This window comes from Psammomys obesus, unplaced genomic scaffold (genome assembly GCF_907164565.1).
Source record: "Psammomys obesus unplaced genomic scaffold, mPsaObe1.curated_primary_1811, whole genome shotgun sequence".
NCBI classification, from domain to species: domain Eukaryota; kingdom Metazoa; phylum Chordata; class Mammalia; order Rodentia; family Muridae; genus Psammomys; species Psammomys obesus.
In genome coordinates, this window is record NW_026592118.1 from 15933591 (window position 1) to 15955746 (window position 22156).

Consider the following 22156-nt stretch of genomic DNA (forward strand, 5'->3'; position numbering starts at 1 on the left):
TAACCTAGAACCCCTGCACGGATGTAGCCCATGGCAGCTCAGTATCCAAGTGGGTTCTCTAGTAAGGGGAACAGGGGCTGTCTCTGACATGAACTCAGTGGCTAGCTCTTTGATCACCTCCCCCTGATGGGGGAGCCTTACCAGGCCACAGAGGAAGACAATGCAGCCAGTCCTGAGGAGACCTGATAGGCTAGGGTCAGAGGAAAGGGGAGGAGGACCACCCCTATCAGTGGACTGGGGGAGGGGTATGGGAGGAGAAGAGGGAGGGCGGGAGGGTAGGATTGGGAGGGAATGGGGGAGGGGACTACAGCTGGCATACAAAATGAATAAATTGTAATTAATAAAAAATAAATTAATTTTTGAAAAGTGATAGAGGAAGACACAGTCAACCTTTGGCCTCCACACGCCCATGGGCACTCTACCCCCTCATGCACACATTCATGTACATACACACACACACACACACACACACACACATTAAACAACAACAACCATTGGGCTCAGAGACCTACACCTTGAAAACTATACACTGGGCTAAAGGTATAGTTGAAATTGGAAAAAAAAAAAAAAAGTAACACCAACCAGTTTTGAAATGTAGTCCAGAACCAGCTGCTCAACTTTCTTCTTTTCCACCCCCTGTAGGTGTCTCAGCAGGTGGTCTCTGAGTTCAGACACCATCTGAAAACAGGACAGACACAGGTGGGTCACAGAAGGCTCGTTCACACCTGAGACTGATTTTAATTCAGGACATTCTTAATATTTCTTACAAACATGAAAAACCTTGATCTGAGGAAAACCTTCCACCCAAAGGTACACAACTCTTAACTGCCCTCGGCTGAGGTAAATCGATGGCCTCAACATTTCTCTCAGGAGGAACTTCTTAACCGAAGCTCAGGGGCGGCTGGGAGTCATTCAGCCCTGATGAGACTCCTCCAAGGAAGCCTGTGGAAGGCTCCAGCTTCGAGGTTACAGGCTTTGGGATCCACGGAGAGACTGTGTTCCACAGAGAGACTGTGCTCCATGGAGAGACTGTGCTCCATAGAGAGACTGTGCTCCACAGAGACTGTGCCCTACAGAGATTGTGCTCTACAGAGACTGTGCTCTATAGAGACTGCTCCATGAGAGACTATGCTCCATAGAGTGGTTGTGCTCCAAGGAGAGACTGTACTCCATGGAGAGAAGTGCTCCATCAAGAAATAGTACTCCACTGTCTCCACAGAGAGCGTGCTCAAGAGTGGGCAGTAGGAACTCCTGGAAGGACAGACACTGCCAGACAGACACCACCCTCTGCACAGCAGCGCCGGCTCACAGGCAAAGGTAATGAATATTCACTCTGTGTCTCCAGGCTTTGTGTCTGCTCAGAGCCCTAGCCTCCCATCGGTGGTTGCTTTTCCTGAGCCCTCCAGCTTCTTGCCCTTTTCTTTCCTTCCTCTTCCTCCCACTCCTGCGCTCCTTTTGGTCTAAATACCCTGTTCAGCAAGAAGTTTTTTGTTTTGATTTTAAGCCAAAGAGACCTTTGTGTGGTGGCAGCTCGTGAGAACTGGACAGGAGCATCATATATGCATAAATCTGCCATCTTAGCGGATTCTCTGTGACCTCAGCAACAGGACATAATGTCACCATATTTCAATTCAGCCTCTTGTGTGAGTTAGCTCATTTTGGCTTTTTCAAAAGTTTTCTTCTAAGATATGCTATATGCTTTTATGCTATTTAACTTTTCTGCAATGCCTATAGATTAATGAAAATTAATGTCTGGCACGGCACTCATACAATCCTAACGCAAGGGAGGCTAAGGAGTGAGGATCAGGAATCCAAGGTTCGGCCCCTCTTAGGTACACAGTGAGCTCAAGGCCAGTGAGCTACGCAAGACAGGTCTCAAACAAATAGACAAAATAAAATATAGAATTAAAGTAGCTCATAGTTCTGTGCCTGCATGAACATCTCAGCCCAGGCCCCTTTCTCAGTGTATACCTGTTCTAATGTTTCTTTCTATGTGATAGTTTCCCTGTGTCATTAAAATTTCTATGATAGCTTTAATGGCTGGATATGTTTACTTTTGTGAAAAATACTAAAATGGATTTATTTCCTTTTTATACATGTTTTTTTTCACTACTGTTGGTAACACCACACACACACACACACACATACACACACACACACACACCTGACAGAAAAGCTTGCATGAATGTTAGCCAAAGAAATAGTGTCCTCTCATGGGGGGGGGGTCATTGTAAAGTGGGGGTAGGGAGTCTGCTATAGCCATGACTTTTCAGTCAGATTCCTAGAACTGGGATTGGCTGGGTTTCATACTTTAACAAGATACCTCCAAAATAGTTTCTACTAATTTTCAGCGTGTGGCATGAGGACAGACAAGTCCCTGTATCCTGAACTTTGTTAATATCATAAATCAATCACAGACTACTTTGTGGATTTGATACTCAAAAAACAAAAACAGGCCGTGGAGATGGCTCAAAGGGTAAAAGCGATTGTGACACAAACCTGAAGACCAGAGCTGAGATCCCAAGAACCCACGTAAAGGCTAGAGGAAGGGACATGTGTCTGGAATCGCAGAATGCAGGCAGCTATGCACCTCCATCACCACTTACGATTACATGCTTCCTCGTGTGACCAACCACACTCGTGTGTCTCCTCCACTAGCCTGAGTATCCCAAGACTGCAGAAATCAGACACCCTCTGCTTGCCACTGGATACCCAGGCCCAGGTGCTGGCAGCTCCCACTTGTTGGATACTTCACGGAAGATGCCCTCAGAATGAGCAGCCCTCTGTCCTTGCCTGCTGTTTCTTGGGACCACTGCTTGCCAGCACGTCAGAAGCCCACAGACTACTCACCAGGCCCATGAGCAGCCTCTGGTGCCTGTCTTCCTCTTGTAAGAGGGGCAGTAACCTTGGCTCTGAAATTGAACAGGGGAGCACTCATCAGGAGGGCAGTGTTCAGGAAGAGGGCTACAGCCAAACCAGCCGGTTCTCAACTTTTTACCCTCGAGAGGCCTACCTAACCCGGGGGATGGCAGGCCTCATCGGAAGGACTACGTGACTCCCTTTGACCTCCTGACCCATAGTTAAGTGGCCTTGAAAGTTACTGAGCTGCTGAGACAGTGAATAACTGGGGTAGACAATGCTGACGAGCACAACAGTGAGACAGTTAAACCAAATGTCCCTTCCCGGCTCTGACTGACCCTGCACTAACCAGACAGGAGGGGCAGGCAAGCAGGCTGGGCTCCCTCAGGCTCTCCTAACAACTCCCCCATGGGGTTCTTCCCCCAGAAGCTCTAGGGCCCCAGAACAGGTAAGAGGGCAGAACCCACAGTCTGGTGCTTCCTTCTGAACAGGCACAGGTACGCTATGGCCCCTCAGGATAAATGTTTTCTCCAACCTGCTTAACCCTCTGGACTTTGACGAAAGCACCACAATATGAGCAGTGTTCAGTTTCAGGCAGTGATAGCATTCTTCATGGGAAACAACGCAGGAGACAGGAAGAAAAAAAAATTAAAGCACGTTTCGAGACACTGCCCAGCAAGATGCTGGCCGGCCTGCCACTAGGCAGAGCCTCCAAACCTCCCCTAGGCAGCAACAAAAGTGCCCATACTCTACAACTTTTACCCCCAGCAGGGAGAAGACCTTGGATCTCACACACTTATGCTCTGTCTGGTAGAGCATAGTCCCTGGCTACAGGCAAGGATGGTTTGGTTTCCCCCTTGGGGCTCAGGCTGGTTTCCTGTGGTGACAGGTCACCTCTGGGCTGTGTATACAGCTGTTGAGTACGCTGTTACACATTTCCCAAGTTAATTTTCATCAGGGTCCCCACACATTTGAAAAACATCCAAGCCCATAAAACAGGAGTAGATAAAGAACAGTTTCTTTAATGAAGGCTAGCCGTCATGAAGCATGAGCAGCACCAAAAGGCCTGGGTCTACACAGATTCACTATTCTCCTCCTTCAGTTACCACAGAACAAACCCTCCTTGCCTGTCAAGACAATTTTTTTATTTTATTTTGTTTGTTCGGTTGGTTGATTGTTCATGTTTATGTTTTGTTTTGTTCAGGGTTTCTCTGTGTAGCGTTGGCTGTCCTGGACTCGATGTACAGATCAGACTGGCCTCGAACTCAGAGCAATCTGTCTCTCTGAGTGCTGGAATTAAAAGACATGCACCACCACTCAAGACCTGCCTTGGAAAGTCTCCACCAGGCTCGCTCTCTCCTCCATCAAGTCCCCTCGGCCCATGCCCCTTGTCCCCTCCACTAGGCAGTGACTAGCTACTCTCTACAAGAACCCTCTGTCCTCACTTTCCCCTCCTACTAGCCCTGAGGACAATGTGCAGGCACTCGTGGTTGGCATATCTAGTTCTACCATCTCAGCTGGTACCCACCCCACAGAACCACACTGCTTACCCAAAGGCCCGTTTTTGCTCCCCTAGGAGCAGGCCCAGGCCATGACCCGATGTGAGCCAAATGAAAGGCACGTACAAGTCACACAGCTGCAGAGAAGGCAGCTCATGCGAGGGAACGGCCAAGCACGCCCTGCGGGTACAGCCAGAGGTCGTGCTAATTAGATCAGCTCTGTGAGGACCAAAGGGGAAAACCAGAAAACCAGAAAACCCAGGCGCTCCTTCAGCAAAACACACTCAGCAGCTGACCCTGGAGGTCCTGGTGTTATGACAGACATGGAACTGGCTTCGTGGTTACTCTGACAGGCTGATGTTAAGAGCTGTTACTATCCATTAAACCCTCATTATACTACTGGAAGTGGTTTTCCTGTCAACCCTTGGTTCCAAAGAACAATGTTGCAAACAAAACATGGACTTTAAGACAGGTCTTTTCTTACCCAGTATCCTTTTTTCCATGTTGGAAATCACCCTGCAAAGAAAATGTGTGTTATTGACAAGGGAAGCATCATTTGAAAAACTTGGAGCCACAAAACTCCACAGAGATGACCCCACTTTGAAGCCCCAGAAAAACCACTGCAGAAACTGCTTTCTGGCTGCCTGAAAACTCAGAAACTTTAATCACCGTACCAAAAGGTGCATCAAGCAGTTACAAATCTCAAAGCCCATTAGTGCCAACAACAGCAATTATTTAGAAAAACTGCAGTTCTCCATTATTGGAAATAATGAAGGCAGAAAATAGAACAGAGGTTGGAACGAGGCCTACACTTTTAGCTCTCGGAGATGACTCATCTACCCAGAAAATATGCTTTCAAAACAAGAGCAGGCTCCACCAACAACTTAAAAAAAAATCAACCTACAATCTACTTCCATCCTCAGAAGTACTCATTAATAAAAGCCTTCTTTACCGCCTGTCCATCATAAGTCATCTTTTCCAGGGCCTAAGGAGGATTTACCTAGAAGCCTTTCCCACTAGAAAATCCAGCCCCCAGTGGTCTCAGGAAGCCAAGGACAGCCGTTCACTGAGAGAATACCACAAGCGCAGCCAAGCTTGTACTTACTTCACTGCGCTGTCAAGAATGTTCCTCACGTACATTGTGCTCCTTCTTTTCCCCGTTTTCTAGGGGTGAGAACATGCCAAGAATACAGAAGGTGAAAATTTCGCAAGTAGCTTTTGTTTTAATAGCAAGAACGAACAGCGATGTCGTTAAAGGCTTCAAAAATAATATCGTTTCCTGTGTTAACAAGAGCATCTGTTTTTAATTAAACTTTATTATCAAACAACATAATTATAGGAAGCCTGGGACTCTATACAACAGTAGTACAGGGGTCCTAGGTACCCGCCACCCTGTTTCCATTAATGTTTTTATCTAACGTAACTATACTGCAGTATAAAAATCAGGAAATGGATATTGTACGGTATGTGTCCAGCTCTATGCCATCTTACTGTGTGTACTGCCATGTGCCAACACGTGCTCCCTGTACGACCAACCCCTTTACAGGCTGTCTCACTGACCCCTCTCCCCCATCGTTTCAGCAAACACGAGCTGGGGAACTCCTACCTCTTTCTGAATAAACCCTGCGCCATTCGAGTCACCTGACAGCACCTGAGATGCGCTGTTCATTGCTCTTCTATTACGAGAGAGCCACGTGCCCCTTCACTTCCCTTACTCCAATTTCCTCCTCCAAGAACAGGCAGCAGGAGCAGTCAGTCCTGCCTGCCCACTGGGCTGTCACCGAGGGAATGCAGCTGGTGATGGGGGGGGAGGGGGGGAAGCACAGCCAGCGTGAGCCCGCCTGCCTTCCGGTCTCCCTCAGTCTCTACTGCTAGCTGCGCTCAGCTCACCTCCTCGGAGAGCAAGTTGTGCCACTCTCTCCTCACAACACTGTTGTGGTAGTGTAGGTGAGGCTTCGTATACTTAATGTACTCCAGCTTGGAGCTCAGCTTTGCCCAGTACCCCTTCAGGTTGTAGACCTGCAGACAAAAAGAGCAGCAATCTGAAAAGCAGGGACCTCGGTTCATACCATGGGGACCACGCACGCGCCTCGCCTCCATCCCTCTCAGGTGTTGGTGGTTCTGGGCCAACATCTTTCACAGCACAGCCCCACCCTGTGATACTCCGGGGCCTAGCTCACTTCCCAAAGCTGAGGACTTCCTCCTTGGGTTGGCCCACGCAGGCGGCCTGTACTCAAGGCATTTCCTCCCCAGAGAGCGACTCCTCTGGAGCGGGTGGTGTCACCACACTATGTCAGAGATGTGCTTGTAACTCATAGCGGCGGGAATAGGCTCCCTTCCCTTCTAGGCTTATTCACTTCCAAGACCTTAGAATCAAAGCAACGATGTACACCGATTTCACAATAGTTGCTGAATTCTCCCAGACAGAATTGGTTCACTCTTAAATCTTTGAACAGAACCATTGTATTCACCTTTTAATGACAAGACACCATGCTAATGGATATTTCATGTCGAAGAACATAGTAACGGTAGCTGTAGATACGGGAGCGTGGTGAGCGCCCGCTGGGATTTCCAGGTCCCTGTGCTCCAGGACAATAATTGCTCTGGACACACGGATTGCAGCAGAAGCAGAAACAGTTTATACTAAGAGAAACCACACATCAAGGATTGGAAGCAGGGCAGGGCTGGGAGAGGAGCTGGAAACTCAGTGGCAAACACTATACTCAGTGCTGGGAGTTTGTACCCCAGTCTGTGAGGTCGTTCACATGGCGTGGGCTTGCTTAGGTATGCTCTGTCATATGTCATGTTGGTGAGAGTGGGCAGCAAAACCTTCCGGGCTTCCCTGTCTGTGGTGCTCTCCTGTCTACTGGCATCAGTTGCCTTACATAATACAATTGTGTGTGTGTGTGTGTGTGTGTGTGTGTGTGTGTGTGTGTGTTTATTTATAAATATTTGACCAGGGCTAGATATAACATGCGTGACCTAACAGATGTTGCTTACCGGGTGGCAGAGCCTTAACAGAATAAGAAACACGAGAAAATAAGACCCATTACTGTGGTCAATGGGGTCCCACAGATCCCCTCACAACATAAGCTACTTCCATTGTTATTGGCAGAGCTTGATGCTAAGAGCCTACTGCCGAGGACACCACATAATCAAATCGCAGGACATGGAGAAACCACGCTGGTGCAGACCTGGCCACTTCCTCCCTCCTGGCTGATCCAATTATATGGATGTACTGGCTAGCTTTCGTAGTGGCCAAAGGCTTATGCACCTTGATGGAGGATGAAAGTACTCACGAAGCTGTGAATCAGCCGTCTACAGCACACACACCCCTCGACCCTCGGGGATCATCCCAGAAGCGGGGGCAGAGGGGTTGAAAGAGCCAGAGGGACGAGGGTAAAACAGCGGCGGTGCACACATGACTTCACAACAGCAGCGAATGCATGCACAAAACCTGCCCGGGCACAAGCCTGCCGGAATCCCGGGTGGCTGCCACCCCTACCTAAAGAGCTATCAGCAATCCATCGCGGCTGGGCTCCCGTGGATGGCCCAGCAGATGAGCACATCCGCAGCGCTGCGGAGTCGGTGGGTTTTAAAGAACCTCGGAAAGCTGGGAGGGAAGTGGTGGGAGAAGAGGAGAGGACGTGGAGGTGCAGACGAGGAGGTGGCTTCAGTCAAACTATATGCTGGTTTGGTTTGGTTTTCGTTTGTCTGGTTGGTTGGGTTTTGCCAAGCTGACACCAGCGAGAGCCATCTAAGAAGCAGGAACCTCAGGTGAAAACACTTGCCGAAAATAGACTGGCCTGTGGGCAAGCCGGTGGGGCATTTTCTTGCTTGCTGACTGACGTGGGAGGGCCAGCCCCCCGTGAGTGGGCAGGTAGTCTTGGGGCCTCTAAGCAAGCAAACCAACAGGACCAGGGAGAGCAGGCCTCTGTTTCAGGGCCTGACTCCAGGTTCCCACTCAGAAGTCTTGCCTCGACCTCCTTTCATGGTGGACCATAGCCGTGCACCAAAACAAACCCTTCCCTCCCTGGTTGCTCTCGAGCCATAGTGTTTTTCAGAGTAAAAACTTAGCTAACACAATACATATATGAAGTTCCTTGAGCAGTGAATTTTAAAAGGAAAAAGAAAAAGAAACTTAAAAATAAATGAGAACTTGAATCAAATATACTTCAATCACACACACACACACACACACACACACACACACACACACACATTAAAGATGGGGCTGAAGAGATGTCTCAGAGGTTAAGAGCCCTGGCTGTTATTCCAAAGGTCCTGAGTTCAATTCCCAGCAACTACATTGGCTCAGTTATCTATAATGAGATCTGGTGCCCTCTTCTGGCATGTAGGAAGAATACTGTACAAATAATAAAACATAAATCTTTTAAAAATATTAAAGAAATATGTAGCTAATGTGCTCTTATTGAAAGGACAACCCTGGTTTCACATAGATGTTGGGGTCTTGGTAAAGTGAGTTACATGGTATTGTATGCTTTTCTTTAGAAACCTGAAATGCCAATGCCACTTCTCCCAGAGAGAGAAAAATCTCAGAATGCTGAAAACTGAGATGTATTTACAGGGTAGATGGGAATGCTGGGTCAGGTCCGACTCTTTATCTTTTCTTCAGGTAACTCCTGACCGTTCCTTTTAGAGCAAACCCGTCTTACCTATCCTTTATCTCTAGTTTGTATTTTTATAATAGTCAAAAACAATAACAATTCTTCATCAATCATCACCCATCATCATCATCATCATCGGACCAATCCTGCAGCCCTTTTGTTTTCCTACATCTGGCCATGAAATACATGCACCAAAATGAGAAAATTAGTTGGTGATGTGGTGCCATCTAGTGGTCATTTTGGCAATAGACCCCGCAGTCCACCTTGGAATGGTTTTACCCTTTTCTAGCCCCGCGAGAAAACTGGGGTTCCACCTGTTGTTCAGCCTCGTCCCTTTAGGCCCAGGACCCCTGACAGAAGACCTCACTCACACTATGGCTTCTTTTTCTTTTTCTTTTTTTTTTTTTAAATCCTCTTCATTTAAAAAAAACTTTGAGGGCCAGTAAGATGGCTCATTGGGTAAGCCTGATGACCTGAGTTCTATCCCTGAGCCCCACAGGGTGGAAGGAAAGAACCACATCCCACAAGCCCTCCTAATCAGCACGACCACACAAACAAACCCACACACAAATATAAACATATTTTTAAAGCTTCTTTTTCTGATAGCCTTGAGTCAACCGAGAATAACAACAACAAAATTGTGAGCCGGTCCACTGTGCTGAAGGCAATAAGATGAGTGTGTGCTTACACAGGATTTTCCTGGGGGGGGGGTGTCTTTATACCTTGCCCTAGATTTTTAAAAGTGTTCGTGCCTTAAAATGGTCAAAGCCGCTGAATAAAAAGGTGTTGTGTCTCTGTTCTTGTAAATTGAAACATTTCCTCCTAGAGGGAGGATGAAGGCTCAAAGCCTAGGGAAGCTAGCAAAACTCACAAGACTTGAGAAACCCGTTCCTGGGCTGCATATCACTAAGCGGTTACTTTGGAAGAGATGGTGAGTCCACGGAGCAGCGTACAATTGGGCAGAGTGAACCACTGAAGCAGCTGCCCCGGATCACCCAAGCACCTGTAAGCAACTCCTCAGCCACGATCCTATAGGTGACCCCAGCAAACTCATTCCACCAACCTACACATGAGTGGGATCATTTCTTTAGTCTGTTCTTGGTGCCCTATCTGGAAAGAGTAGACATTTGTCCACATCTGTCAAGGAAAAGTCACACAATAGAAGACAAAAGATCTGTATCTTAAACAAAAGTTAAAACTTAATGTGTTAGTCCAAGGTCCCCTAAATAGTCCCGTATGAACTTTAGAGGCCTTTCAGAGAGTGCCTTGGCCTGTTTGTTTGGCTGGTTGTTTGCTTGGTTTTTGAGACAGGGTTTCTCTGTGTAGCGTTGGCTGTCCTGGACTCGCTTTGTAGACCAGGCTGGCCTCAAAGTCACAGAGATCCGCCTGCCTCTGCCTCCCTGAGTGCTGGGACTGCTGGCCTCATAATCTCCAGGTTCTCTTACTGTTGGTATTCACATCAGCATTTAATCAGTGAGGCAATGTTTCACCTGCATCATTCAGAGATGACTATAAATTGAAAGGCCTATTTGGGAGACTGAGAAACACAAGGTCCAGAGAAATAGATTTGAGAAAATGAAGGATGAAGATGGTATGTTCAATAGGGCTCTTGGTGGATAAACTGTGAGACTAGAATACAAACCTTGGGTCTGGATCAGCAGCAAGGCATTGGAAAGCTGAGAAAAGATCAAAAGAGCCCTTCACTGTCTGGGGCGGACAGCAGCCTCTAGCTTGCGATTTCCGGCCCCCCGCCACCCATTAGAAGAAACACTGCCATCTGCTTCCATTTAACTGTTTTGGGGGAGTAGTCTGAAGCCTCATGAGGCTTTCAGGTTCCTTGGATGATCCTTAGGGATCATCACCCACGGTTGAAAACATGGTTTGAGCATGTCCCCGTAATTCAGACAGCCTCCTGCCCTGTACACAGCACTCAGCCCACACGGCTGAGGGCAGATAAAGACAACCATGTGAAGACTTGTAATTAGGTAGAAACAGGAGATGGGTTAGAGAATGTTAAGGCCAATCTTCAAGGAACCCCAGATTCTAACTTAATGCCAACATGTTCATTTGCCCAGAGAATAAAAGTGGCTTCTATTTTATTTTTACTCTACTTAAAAAAAAAGTTAGATGTTGTGCCTTGAAGGAGAAGGGGAAAAAACAAAACAAAAAGAACGTGTGCATCCCACACAATCAGCTCAGCTCAGTACCTCATACTGTGCCTGGGTGTGTCCCTCCCAGCCCCACCTTCACTCCCAACTGGCACTTGACTAAAAGGGAGATGGGAAGTCTCCAAAAACTGCCCTTATAAAGAATGACAAGGCAAAGTGAAAACCACAAGTCTTAAGATACACATATCAGCTCCTTGAAAAGAATTCACTGGAGTCTTTTGTTTGTTTGTTTATTTGTTTGTTTGTTTGTTTGTTTGTTTGTTTTGAGACAGTGTCTCACCATGTAGCCTTGGCTGGCCTGAAACTCACTCAGTTCTGCCTCCTGAGTGCTGGGATTAAAGACTTGTGCCACCACTACCGTGGCTAGTTCCCAGTGTTCTTTTAAAGATGCAAAAATGAGACCTAGAGAGACTCTCAGTACTCTCAGCTGCTAAGAGTACTGGAGGCTCATACTGAATAGTTGGCTTCAGTCTCCAGCACCCACAATTCAAAGCTGTCTGTAACTCCAGTTCCAAGGGATCCAATGGGCCTCCACGGGCACCTGCACACACGTAATGCACATACAAACATGCAGGCACACACACATCCACAGAAATAACAATAAATACATCTCTAAAAATATACAAAAAGCGCTTTACGCACAAAGTGTCTAAGAGCTTAGCTAGTCCCTGGAGTCTGGTCTAAGAAGCTGGCCAAAAAGCTTTTTTTTTTTTTCTGCACAAAAAGGAGTTTTAATTTTTCACTTTTTTCTTCCTCAAAAGTAATCTCCCTTTGTCTCTAAGGGTGCTTAAAGCAATCACCACACGTGACCAACCACAACTTTCAATTAAACGAAAGGGCTGGCTGCATGAAGAGACCACTTCCCATTTACGATTTGGATCGCCAATTGATCCAAAAACAGAACAAAAAGAGCCTGTGATACTGGCTCATCCGCCAGGCGCTGTCAGCAGGGAACATCTGCCTCTCATTTCCCAAAGACCCTCTGGCTTTGCTCCTACTTCCGCTGGTTAATCAGCATCTTCTTCGGGGAGGAGGCCCATCCTGAGAGAGGCCTTTGCTCTGGGGCCCAGGACTCTGAGCAGAGTGAACGCATAGGTCTTCCATGGGCCTCATCTCAGTGCCAACTTCTACTTACGTCCCAGAGAAATCCAGCAGTGTGTGCATTACAGATAAAGTGCGACAGAAAAATGTCTTTGAGACAGAAGCTTGAAAGGCACCATACTAAACTAAGCCCTTTGCAGGGGCATCCCTCCACTTGACACATGGCTAGGTTTCCTGAGGCCAACCACTAAGATAGCGGCAAACACACAGATATCTTACACACGTATCATGAATATAAATAAGCTTCCTCCTGCTCCAGGGTCTGGCAAATTTTCCACTTCCTTGACCCAACCAGGGAGTTTTATCGGTCATTCTGTTTTGTTTCTAATGGGCTGGACTATTTTAAATGTACTCGATAATTATGGCCATCTCTCTCACAGTTAGCTTTCTTGGAGCATATGCCAGAGAAAGCCGGTGTCGAGTAAGATGTTCCCGCCTTGCAACCTTAGAAACTGAATGTTTAAATCTCTTTCTCTTTCTGGTGTTCTGTCTTTCTGTTTCAGTCAGACTCTTGTTACGTAACCTGTGCTCACCTTGAACTGCTCATTGTTCTTTTCCAGCCACTCAGGGGATGAGTACCAGAAGAACAAATAAGAGAAGCCCAGCCCAGAGTGGCTGATAAGAAAGGAACAGAAATAACAAATTTCTGGCTGGGTCCACATCTCAGTTTTAAAGCTAGGAGGTAGGTAGTCTGGCTATCCAATCTCTACAGAAATGGCAAGAATTAGTTCACTAGCCTGAGGCTCTGTGAATAATAAATAAATAATGCTGCTTTGTGCGGTATCATAAGATCACGTTCCCAGTATTAACTGAACTGGCTGAAATCCACTCTCCCAGGACACATATGCAATCGAAACTTTGGAAAAATCACCATTTCCCCCAGAACCAGCTGACATTTGGAACAATGCTTCGTTTTTGCCAAAGCAAGCATTCTAAAGACTCAAAACGGTGGTTGTGCCGACATTTCAGATTGCTAGCAAATCTTTTACCGAAATGATGGCATCTGTCTACTCTGGGGCTCTCAGGAGAATCAGCGCCTTTTGTGTTCCACCAAGCAGTGTATATTCTTGCACTGTCCATTGAAAACACTCTGAACGAAGAAGCATGTAAGCAATGTCTGGGTGGAGAAGAGCGTGGGCAGCAAGCACCGCCCTCTTCCAGATGCTCAGGAGCTCTGCACCCTGACAGACTGCAGCAAAGGCTAATAAGCAGGGATGCTTCAAGTCCTCTGGCCTTCCCAGTCTCTGGGTCAGGTGCTCAGTAATCTCTGAATAAGTGGTTAAGTACACGAAGGATTCGTCTGGTTTTGAGCCAGGCATGTGGCGCACACTTGGGATCTTGGACCCTTGGGAAGCCTAGGGAAGGACAATCACCAGATCAAGGGGAGGACAGGTTAGATAACAGGAGGCTGCCTGAAAGGCCTACAACCAGAAATAAAAATAAAGGGGGAGGAGGGAAAGAGGGAGGGAAGAGAAACAGAGAGAGAGAGATAGAGGGGGAAGGAAGGAAGGAAGGAAGGAAGGAAGGAAGGAAGGAAGGAAGGAAGGAAGGAAGGAAGGGGGCTGAATTTACAAACTACTTTGGTAAAAATACCCAGTTCCCGGGACTACTTGAAACATGATCACTTCTTTACCCTTACATTTGAGTAAGCTATAGTTTTCCTCTTTGGTTTCCTGTGGTGAAATAGTTTTAATGATTTCTCTTCTCACTATAGAATCAGGTGCAATTTTTAACCTTTTACACGTTGTTGCTTCCCCAGAACAAGCCATAGTTTACCAAGGATCAAAGCCACGCATAGGAAGGTCACTCTTGACAACATTTGTTTAACCATGGGCCTTGATCCCAGATGATGACTTAAAGAAAAAAACCAAGATTTTTATAAATGTATATGAAAAAAAATAAATGTATATGAATGTTTGCCTGCAAGTATATAGGTACATGTGTGCCATGTGCATGCCTACTGCCTGTAGAGACCAGGAGATGCTAGACCCTTAGAACTGGAGACACAGACAGTTGTAAATGCCATGGAGGTGTAGGAACTGAACCCAGGTCCTCTGCAAAAGCAGCAATGTTCTTAAGCCATCTCTCCAGCTCCTTGCCCATAACATGTCTTTATAAATTTTTAAAAATTATTTGGTAAGCCATTTAGAATGCCTTTTGTCTCTTCAAGTGACAATTTTCCTGTAAAATAACAGGTGTATCTGCCCTAACAGGTCCCCAAGTCATGGTGCAGTCAGCTCCTATAATGAGATACCATCAGCTCATGGCTTATAAGTGACAGGCGTGTATTCCTCCAGTTCTTGAAACTGGGACATCCACAGGGGTGGCTGAATCAGTGTCTGTCGAGGGCCCACGTCTTCCTGGTGACATTATGAGGTAGGAAGAATTGAGTTGGGTCTCATGGATCTTTAAAAAAAATGACGATGATCAATCCAAAAACATAAGGGCCATAGTTGTCACCTCCTAAAGCCATCACACTGGAGACACAACTGGACAACAGCATTAGATGAAGGACTTGACGAGGAGGGAGGGAGTGCACTCAGAGGACACTTCATGCTACTGATAAAACTATTGTGAGCCAAGAATCAATTGGCTTATAGTAAGCCAACGAGAAGAAGAAGAAAAAAAAAAGACAAAAAGGACTTTCTCATTGTTCCCTTATACTTACTTTTAAAATGAAAACACACAAAGTTGGTAAGGTTGTGCTAAGACTAACAAACTCCTAAAAGCTTTTGGTCTTGAATTTATGTACGTGTAGGTGTATCTCTGTGTGTGTGCCACATGTATGTGTGTGCTAACAGAGGCCAGAAGAGGATGCTGGGTCCCCTGGAACCAGAACCAAAGGCCATTGTGAGACACTTTACATGGGGCCTGGGAACCAGACTTGGGTCCTTTGGAGAAGCAACATTGCTCTCAACTGCCAAGTCATTCTTTCAGCCCCTAAGTCCTTTGGACTGTGTAAATTACCACAACTTTTGTTGAATATTATAGTTTAGGAAGAAGAAGTCAAAGCTATAAAAAAGAGCTACAGTGTTTTACCGTAAGACATATCAACCTTTAACCTTAGGGGAATAAACCAAAAGACAAACTGCATGCACAAGAAGATATAAAATGAAAATATTATCTTTAACTGGATAAAAAAAACAAAACAAAAAACAAACGTGGTACTGGGAATTAAACCCCAGATCTCACATGTGTGACACAACCACCTTACAACAAGTTATTTTTCCCCAGAAAAACATTTGTATGGTGTCTGGAGGTAATGAAATGCCCCAAACTGGAGCCACCAAGCCAGCCTCCATCTGCCCACTGTTACCTTAGTACATTACCGGACCTTAAACACTACGTGTCCCCAAGGATCCAAAAGAATCAAACGTTAAACAAAAGGCCTCGCACAAGGAGCAGCCGCTGCTGCCAGAAACAGACTTCCCAGGCTCGGCCGGGCTGTAATGACTAGAAGCAACTCCAAAAACAACAAAGGAGCTGCCGGGAAACCGTGCTAAGGACCCCCAGCTTTTAACAAAGTGCACGTTTTTTTGGGGTTTTTTTTGTTTTTTGTTTTTGCTCACCTCACCCCGCCCTCGCCCTCCCTTTGTACCCTGACACCAGCAGAATGCAGACAGACACGGAGCCCCATCACGACAGGGAAGAGCTTGAGGGAGGCCCTACAGCGAGCCACTGCCCCACTTCTGAGGGCTGGAGAGGCTGCTCTGAGCCGCAAGGAAATCCCAGCTCAGTTTACTTAACGGTTTCATAACTGGAAATGGGGGCGGGGGGGCATAGGGGCATGCGTGTGTTCATGTGTTGGTGTGTATTGTATGTGAGTGTGCGCATGTGTGTCTGTATGCCTGTGTTTGAAGGAGAGACTACAAATGGAGCAACAGATTCCAGCCTCTCTAAAGACTCCTTCAGTTAAGAGGCCTTGTGGCATGTGGTCCACGGTTGGGCTCTGTAATCCTCTCCTGTCTTCAAACAGCAGTCCTAAGGATTGACACGACACCACGTCGGCGACTGGTTCCTCAGTCCTTGCGGAAGGACTCCTCAGCCACCCCTGCTCCAGGCCCCAGCTTTCTCTGCCAGGCTGCCCTACCTCCTGAAACCATGATGATGCTGGGGCGGCAGATGTCCCCTCAGGCTTTGCCTTCTTCGAAAGGGACTTACCTTCAGGAGAGGCAGCGGAAGCTCTTCTTTCACAAGCGTTATTCCAGGAATTTCCTATGAAGGGGGTGGGAGGGGAAACATGCAGGCAACACGTTAACCACCCCATGCCTAGGCCTTCGGGAAGTGTCTTCTGCATCCTGTGGGATGACCTCTACTTTAAATAACTTCCTAGTATGAAAAAAATAACAGGACACAGTGTTTCTCTTGCCTTGGACAAGGAAATAGTCTTTGTTTTTGTTTGTTTTTATTCTTTTTTGGGAGGGTTGGTTTTGTTGTTGTTGTTTTGGTTTTCAAGACAGGGTTTCTCTGTGTAGTCCTGGCCCTCCTGGAACTCACTCTGTAAACCAGGCTGGCTACGAACTCAGAGCTACGCCTGCCTCTGCCGCCTGAGTGCTGGACTAAAAGCATGCACTGCGCCATAGCACCTGACTACTTCTTTCCTTCCCTCCTTTTTTTTTTTTCTTTTTCTTTTTCTTTTTTCTTTTCTCTTTTGTTTGAATTATTTTTTAAATAAAAGCTGACAGGTACTCTAAAGAGAGAGGAACAATTATTGTGAGAAAATACAGAGCAAATACTATATTTTTAGACATTTCCACTTAAGAATAAAAAGGCAAATTATATCTGAACCACTAAAGTCATCGAATTCATTACCTGTCCACCTACCCTTTCTGCCTTTTTTCACTTGTTTGTAGAACTAGCTGGTCCTTTCCTTTCTAGAAGGAACCAAAGTCAATGGAATTCGCACACCCTGGGGTCCGCCATGATTGCAGAGACAGCACTTCATAAAAAGTTTCTGCACAGTCCAATGGCCAAGCTAAAACATGCACAGTTCATGCCAGGAAGTGCCACCCACCCACACAATTCTGCTAATTCATGAACCTTAGAGCAAGCCTGGTGAGCCAAGAGTGTTGAATGTCTACTCCCAGGCAAGGGAGGTAGAGGCAGGAGGATCAGGAGTTCAAGGCCATCCTCAGCGTCACAGTAAGTCTGAGCCCAGCTCTGGCTGTATGAAACCCTGTTCCTGTTAAAAAAAAAAAGGGTTCAGGGACCAAATACAAAAGGATAAACTTCCCAAATTCCCCTTGTCTCTTGGGTACTATGAAAAAAAATATCTGTGTGTTACCTCTGTAGCTTGCCTTTCTGCCAGTCAATTCAGATTTCCTTCAAAATGCAGATGTCACTAGAAAACAATCTAGGAGGGCTCTGTACAAATGTTTGATTGGCATTTGAATGGCTGGACATTACAGGCACAGTGTTCCCATGAGAGGAAAGCCGCCCGTGAGGCAGGAGTTAACTCTCAGAGCATCCGAGCTCTTGAGTCCCCACAGGAACACAGAACACCCATGTTAAGGACTAGGTGTGTGCCACTCATCACCGCTCAGCAGCAGGCGCCTCAAAGCAGCGCTGCAACTCTAGGTTCTCTGACGTTAACAGATTCTCAACTCGGCAGTCTGTAGAGTGACCACAGGGACAGGCCTCTGGACATGCCTGAGACGTTCTCTAAATTAGGTGAACTGAGGTGTCCTACATACAGGCATCACCAGAGAGAATGAACCCAGCGGGGCAGGAGCCTTTGTTGCTCCCTAACTCTTGAGTGTGGTGCAGGATGACCAGCTGTCCGCGGCCACGCTCTCTCCACCTCGAAGGACTGTATCCCTACAACTGTAGGCAATCCCCTTCCTTTCTTAAACTCTTTCTTGTGGTATTATTTTGTTACAGCGACAACAAAAGTCATTTACATGAGTTCAAAATGGCACTTCAAAAGGCACGACAGTAATATCTCAAAATAACTATAATTACAGTGCACAACTTAGAATTAGCTATAAGCAAGAGCACTCTAAATTTCTAGTATTTTGCTTAACTGTATAGAAGTCCATTGGAATGTATAGACTTTGGGTCTGCTTACAGTCAATGTATGGTTTGGGGCCTTTGTTTTTTTTTTTTTTTTAGGCTTTTTTAAAAATATAGTATTTATTTTAAACATCCAGTTGCTGGTAGGTGTGGTGCTGTATACCTGGGGTCTCACTGAGAGGCTCCTAGGCTAGCCTGAGCTAAATAGTGAATTCTTTGTCTCAAATTAAAAAAAAAAAAAAAAAGAAAAGAAAAGAAAAGAAATCCAAGTCAATCTTTCCATTCAGATTCAAGAGCTTGTTATTCTCTGCTGTGGTAAGTTTTTAAGGTTGTAGCAGTGGGGATGACTGTAGACAAGGGAAGGGAACGGGTCCTTGCTGAAGATGACAATAAATGCATGGAGCTTTGGGATTAGAGAAGGCCTTTAAAGGTAACTTATTCAAACCACAAGAAGTTTTAAAGAAACTCGGTAAACCCCAAGAAAAAGTCTAGTGTATAGAGGTTACAGCTGTGGGTTTCTCTACATTTTTCTTGTGGGACTTCCTGGTGTCACCGTGTCTGTGTCTACAAAGTCACCTGTGTTCCAGAGAGCCTTGAGAGGTGAACAAATGAATTGCTGCCCACCAGGACGGTGGCCTCACACAACACCCAGGTAAGAGCACAGCCCAGGGTCCCAACACTGCCTCTGCACACTCCACACGCAGGACAGAAGAGCAACGGGTACGTGCAGGGGGAGCTGCTGAGCATTTCCTGACCCGATGGTGTAGCCTGCAGACTTCCTGCCCCACGACCGCAGAGTCCGCCTAGACTTTCGTCATAAGTCGTTTAAAGAAAAATAACAGCCTGGACGCCTAGAAAAAGGAGAAGCCCGGGTCTTTCCTCTTGCAACTTTACAATGAAGCAAAGAAATCTATTAGCTATAATCCTTAAGACAAGCAGAGGTCTCCGGGAAAACACAAAAACTTAGAAATTAAACAGACATATTCGCTAGCTATGGTGGCGTGTGCTTGTAATCCCAGCACGTGGGAGGGACAGACGGAAGGATCAGGGATTTAAGATCTGGTTACATCAGCCCATATCTCAGAAAAAAAAAGAAAGAAAGAAAGAAAGAAAGAAAGAAAGAAAGAAAGAAAGAAAGAAAGAAAGAAAGAAAGAAAGAAAGAAAAAAACAGAAAAAAATTAAATAAATCAAACACATTTGAAAATTTCTCCTTTTCCTTAGACTGGGTCTCACTACTAACTCCAACTGAAGATCTTCCTGCCTAGGCCTCTCCTGAGTGTGGAATTACAGGCTTGCACTAAACATGGGCTCTTTATGTGTCTCCACTGACTGTGCTAGGAAATAGACAAAATACAAAATGAAAAGTGTCACAACTTACCAAGTACAGAGTTCCCAATACCTGTCACCTAAATTAAGTTCCTTGCTCTAAATACCTTTTTAATATAACTCCTGCTTCAAGACCAAACACGCTGCTCCACTGTCTAAGAAAGGAGAAAGGGCAGACACTGGTGTCACCCTGTCTGTGTCTACAAAGTCGCCTGTGCCCCAGAGAGCCTTGAGAGGTGAGCAAATGAATTGCTGCCCACCAGGACGGTGGCCTCACACAACACCCAGGTAAGAGCACAGCCCGGGGTCAAAACACACTGAAAAAAAAAAAAAAAAGCCGAGTGCCCCACTAACTACTGTATAGGAAGGAGTCCAGACTGACAGGAAGGGTGACTTTGATCTGTCCTGATGCTTTTAAGCTGCCTAATTTCCCTTATAAATCTTTATAAAAATAGGAAAAGGTGTCATTGAAGTCAAAATCTACCAAGCATTACCACAGTGGTCGAGCCACTTCTTATTCATAAAAACCTACTAAAAAAATTGAGAACGGCCAACGCAGGAATAAAAATGTCCTGTGATAAAATACCATCACTGAGGTCTTGTTCTGCGTGCGAGTAGAAAGGGTGACGATGGCCCTGCGTGTGCTCCATCAAATCTATTGTTTTATGTAAATGCTTCTAGCCAATGGCAGAGACTCCTTCGGGCTGAGAGTCCCTGAGCCAAGATGCTCAGCAGCAGAAGTGTTTCAGATTTGGGCTTCTTAAACATTTTAGATTTTGAAGTTCCTCATATACATGAGGTCTTTCAGTGATAGAACAGAAATCTAAACATGAAAATTATTTCTCTTTCAGAACACATACACACAGAAACATGCCTTTGAGTCTTCCGAAAGAATCCAACTTTTATTGTCCCAACAATACTCTTTTTGCATCTGCAGTTCAGAATGTGCATACATATGTATGTATGTGTGTGTGTGTGCATGTGTGTATATGGGATATATTTATGCAAATACGCATATCCTATGTGGCAAGATTTTTCATATGTGGCATCATGTTGACTTTCAAAATGTTCAAGATTTTGTAGCATTTAGACTTTGGATTTTCTGATTAGGGTTGTTTATGCCTTCTGACCAGAACTTTCAGCTCAGTTCCTTGTCAGTCAAAACAGAAGTGAAATTATAACACTGTTTTCCATAATGTTAGGGAGAGGTCTACCCTGGACCCAAGGTGGCGAATCCACCATGACTTTGTGAACTTACTGTGTCCCAAGTCAGCACAGAGGAGTACGGTAACAGCATGTCCACATCAGCCAGCTCTGGATACACGCTCCAATAGGAAGAGGCTGAGCAGGTTTTTCAGAGAGAAATGACACAGTAAGAAGAGGAGCGAGCACTGTCATCTAAGCAAATCAAGTAAACCAATACGTTTTCATCACCTCATTCATGTCACAGGAGGTTAACCATTACGATTTTTATCTACAGCTTCGATGTTCAGATTCTCCTTTTTACGACAAGAACAGTATTTTAAAATGTTTTCATTCAGTACTGTTTCTACACAGATGACATTATACCACTTGCACAGAGACAATCAATATAAAAACCAGGCTAAGAAAAATGCATTTTGCTGAAATTTTTGTTAATAAGGTTACAGAATCAAAATCTGATCTTTATCTCCTTGGTCTCTGAAAACCACGGCTTCTTGCAAAAACCACAAGAGAATGGAATTTAATTAGCCACTGATTGCAATGAAGTTAAAAAGAAGAAAAACAAAACACTGTTAAACTGCATTTTGACAGAGGCATCCACTGTCAACTTGCTGCCTTCCCTCAAGCAAAGGGGTTGAACATACAGCTTAAAGTGCAGCCTTGGCAACACTTACCAGTTAGAAATTCCTGAATGAGGTCAAACGAATGGCAGGCAGAGGCTTGCTCAGAAATCCACTGAAGAATCTTTAAAAAGAAAGGCCATAGAACTCTATTGGCTTCTAAAGCTGTACTCTGTACTCTGTCCCATCAAAGCAGTACAAAGATAAGTGATAGATAATACATAAATGAATGACTTTTTAAAATTCTACAACTATTTCAGGAATGACCTGAAAATATATCTACTTCCAGCTTAAAAACAAATGTAGTCCTGGATAGGTATGACAATATTGTAAATAAGGCGCTTTTTATATAGCCTTTTAACAGGAGCTTTTGGGTAGCATCCAGAGAAACCTTCTTCAACCCAATATGCATTTTTTTTTTTTTTTGGAAGAATGGATGATGTCACCAAGAGATCTACTGCACACGAGAGCAATGCACAACAAAACCACTGGGCTTAGAGACAAGAACCCGCTTTTAAGATCCAATGCAGCCATTACTGTGAATGTTGTCACACCGCTTAGCGAAAAGGAGTGCCTCTGTATGCCCCTTTCAACCGACAGAGATAACCTGTGCAGTCTCTCACACAATTTCTCTCCCGATGTTCAACGGCTTGATAACTGAGGGTAGGAAAGGCCTGCCCAGACATAGCTCACTCTCAACAGGATGCTTTGTTCTAAATGGACTGTGCCAGTTGTGCTT

At 45.6% G+C, this 22156-nt stretch overlaps 1 protein-coding gene across 6 annotated transcripts in view; it reads right to left on the bottom strand.

Moving 5' to 3' along the window:
* The window catches only part of Gsap (gamma-secretase activating protein), a 138397-nt gene that overhangs the window by 66575 nt on the left and 49666 nt on the right, over nt 1–22156 (bottom strand). For all 6 annotated transcript variants that reach the window (XR_008720768.1, XR_008720767.1, XM_055612982.1 and 3 more), the window contains 8 exons: nt 21472–21541; nt 20853–20935; nt 16417–16470; nt 6249–6377; nt 5464–5522; nt 4843–4874; nt 2851–2912; nt 583–678 (listed from right to left, as the gene is read on the bottom strand). Coding sequence is in view for 4 of the 6 variants with exons in the window: in XM_055612982.1 (XP_055468957.1) it covers nt 583–678; nt 2851–2912; nt 4843–4874; nt 5464–5522; nt 6249–6377; nt 16417–16470; nt 20853–20935; nt 21472–21541 (585 nt within the window). In the remaining 2 variants the exon portion in view is untranslated. The remainder of the gene's footprint in view (nt 1–582; nt 679–2850; nt 2913–4842; nt 4875–5463; nt 5523–6248; nt 6378–16416; nt 16471–20852; nt 20936–21471; nt 21542–22156) is intronic.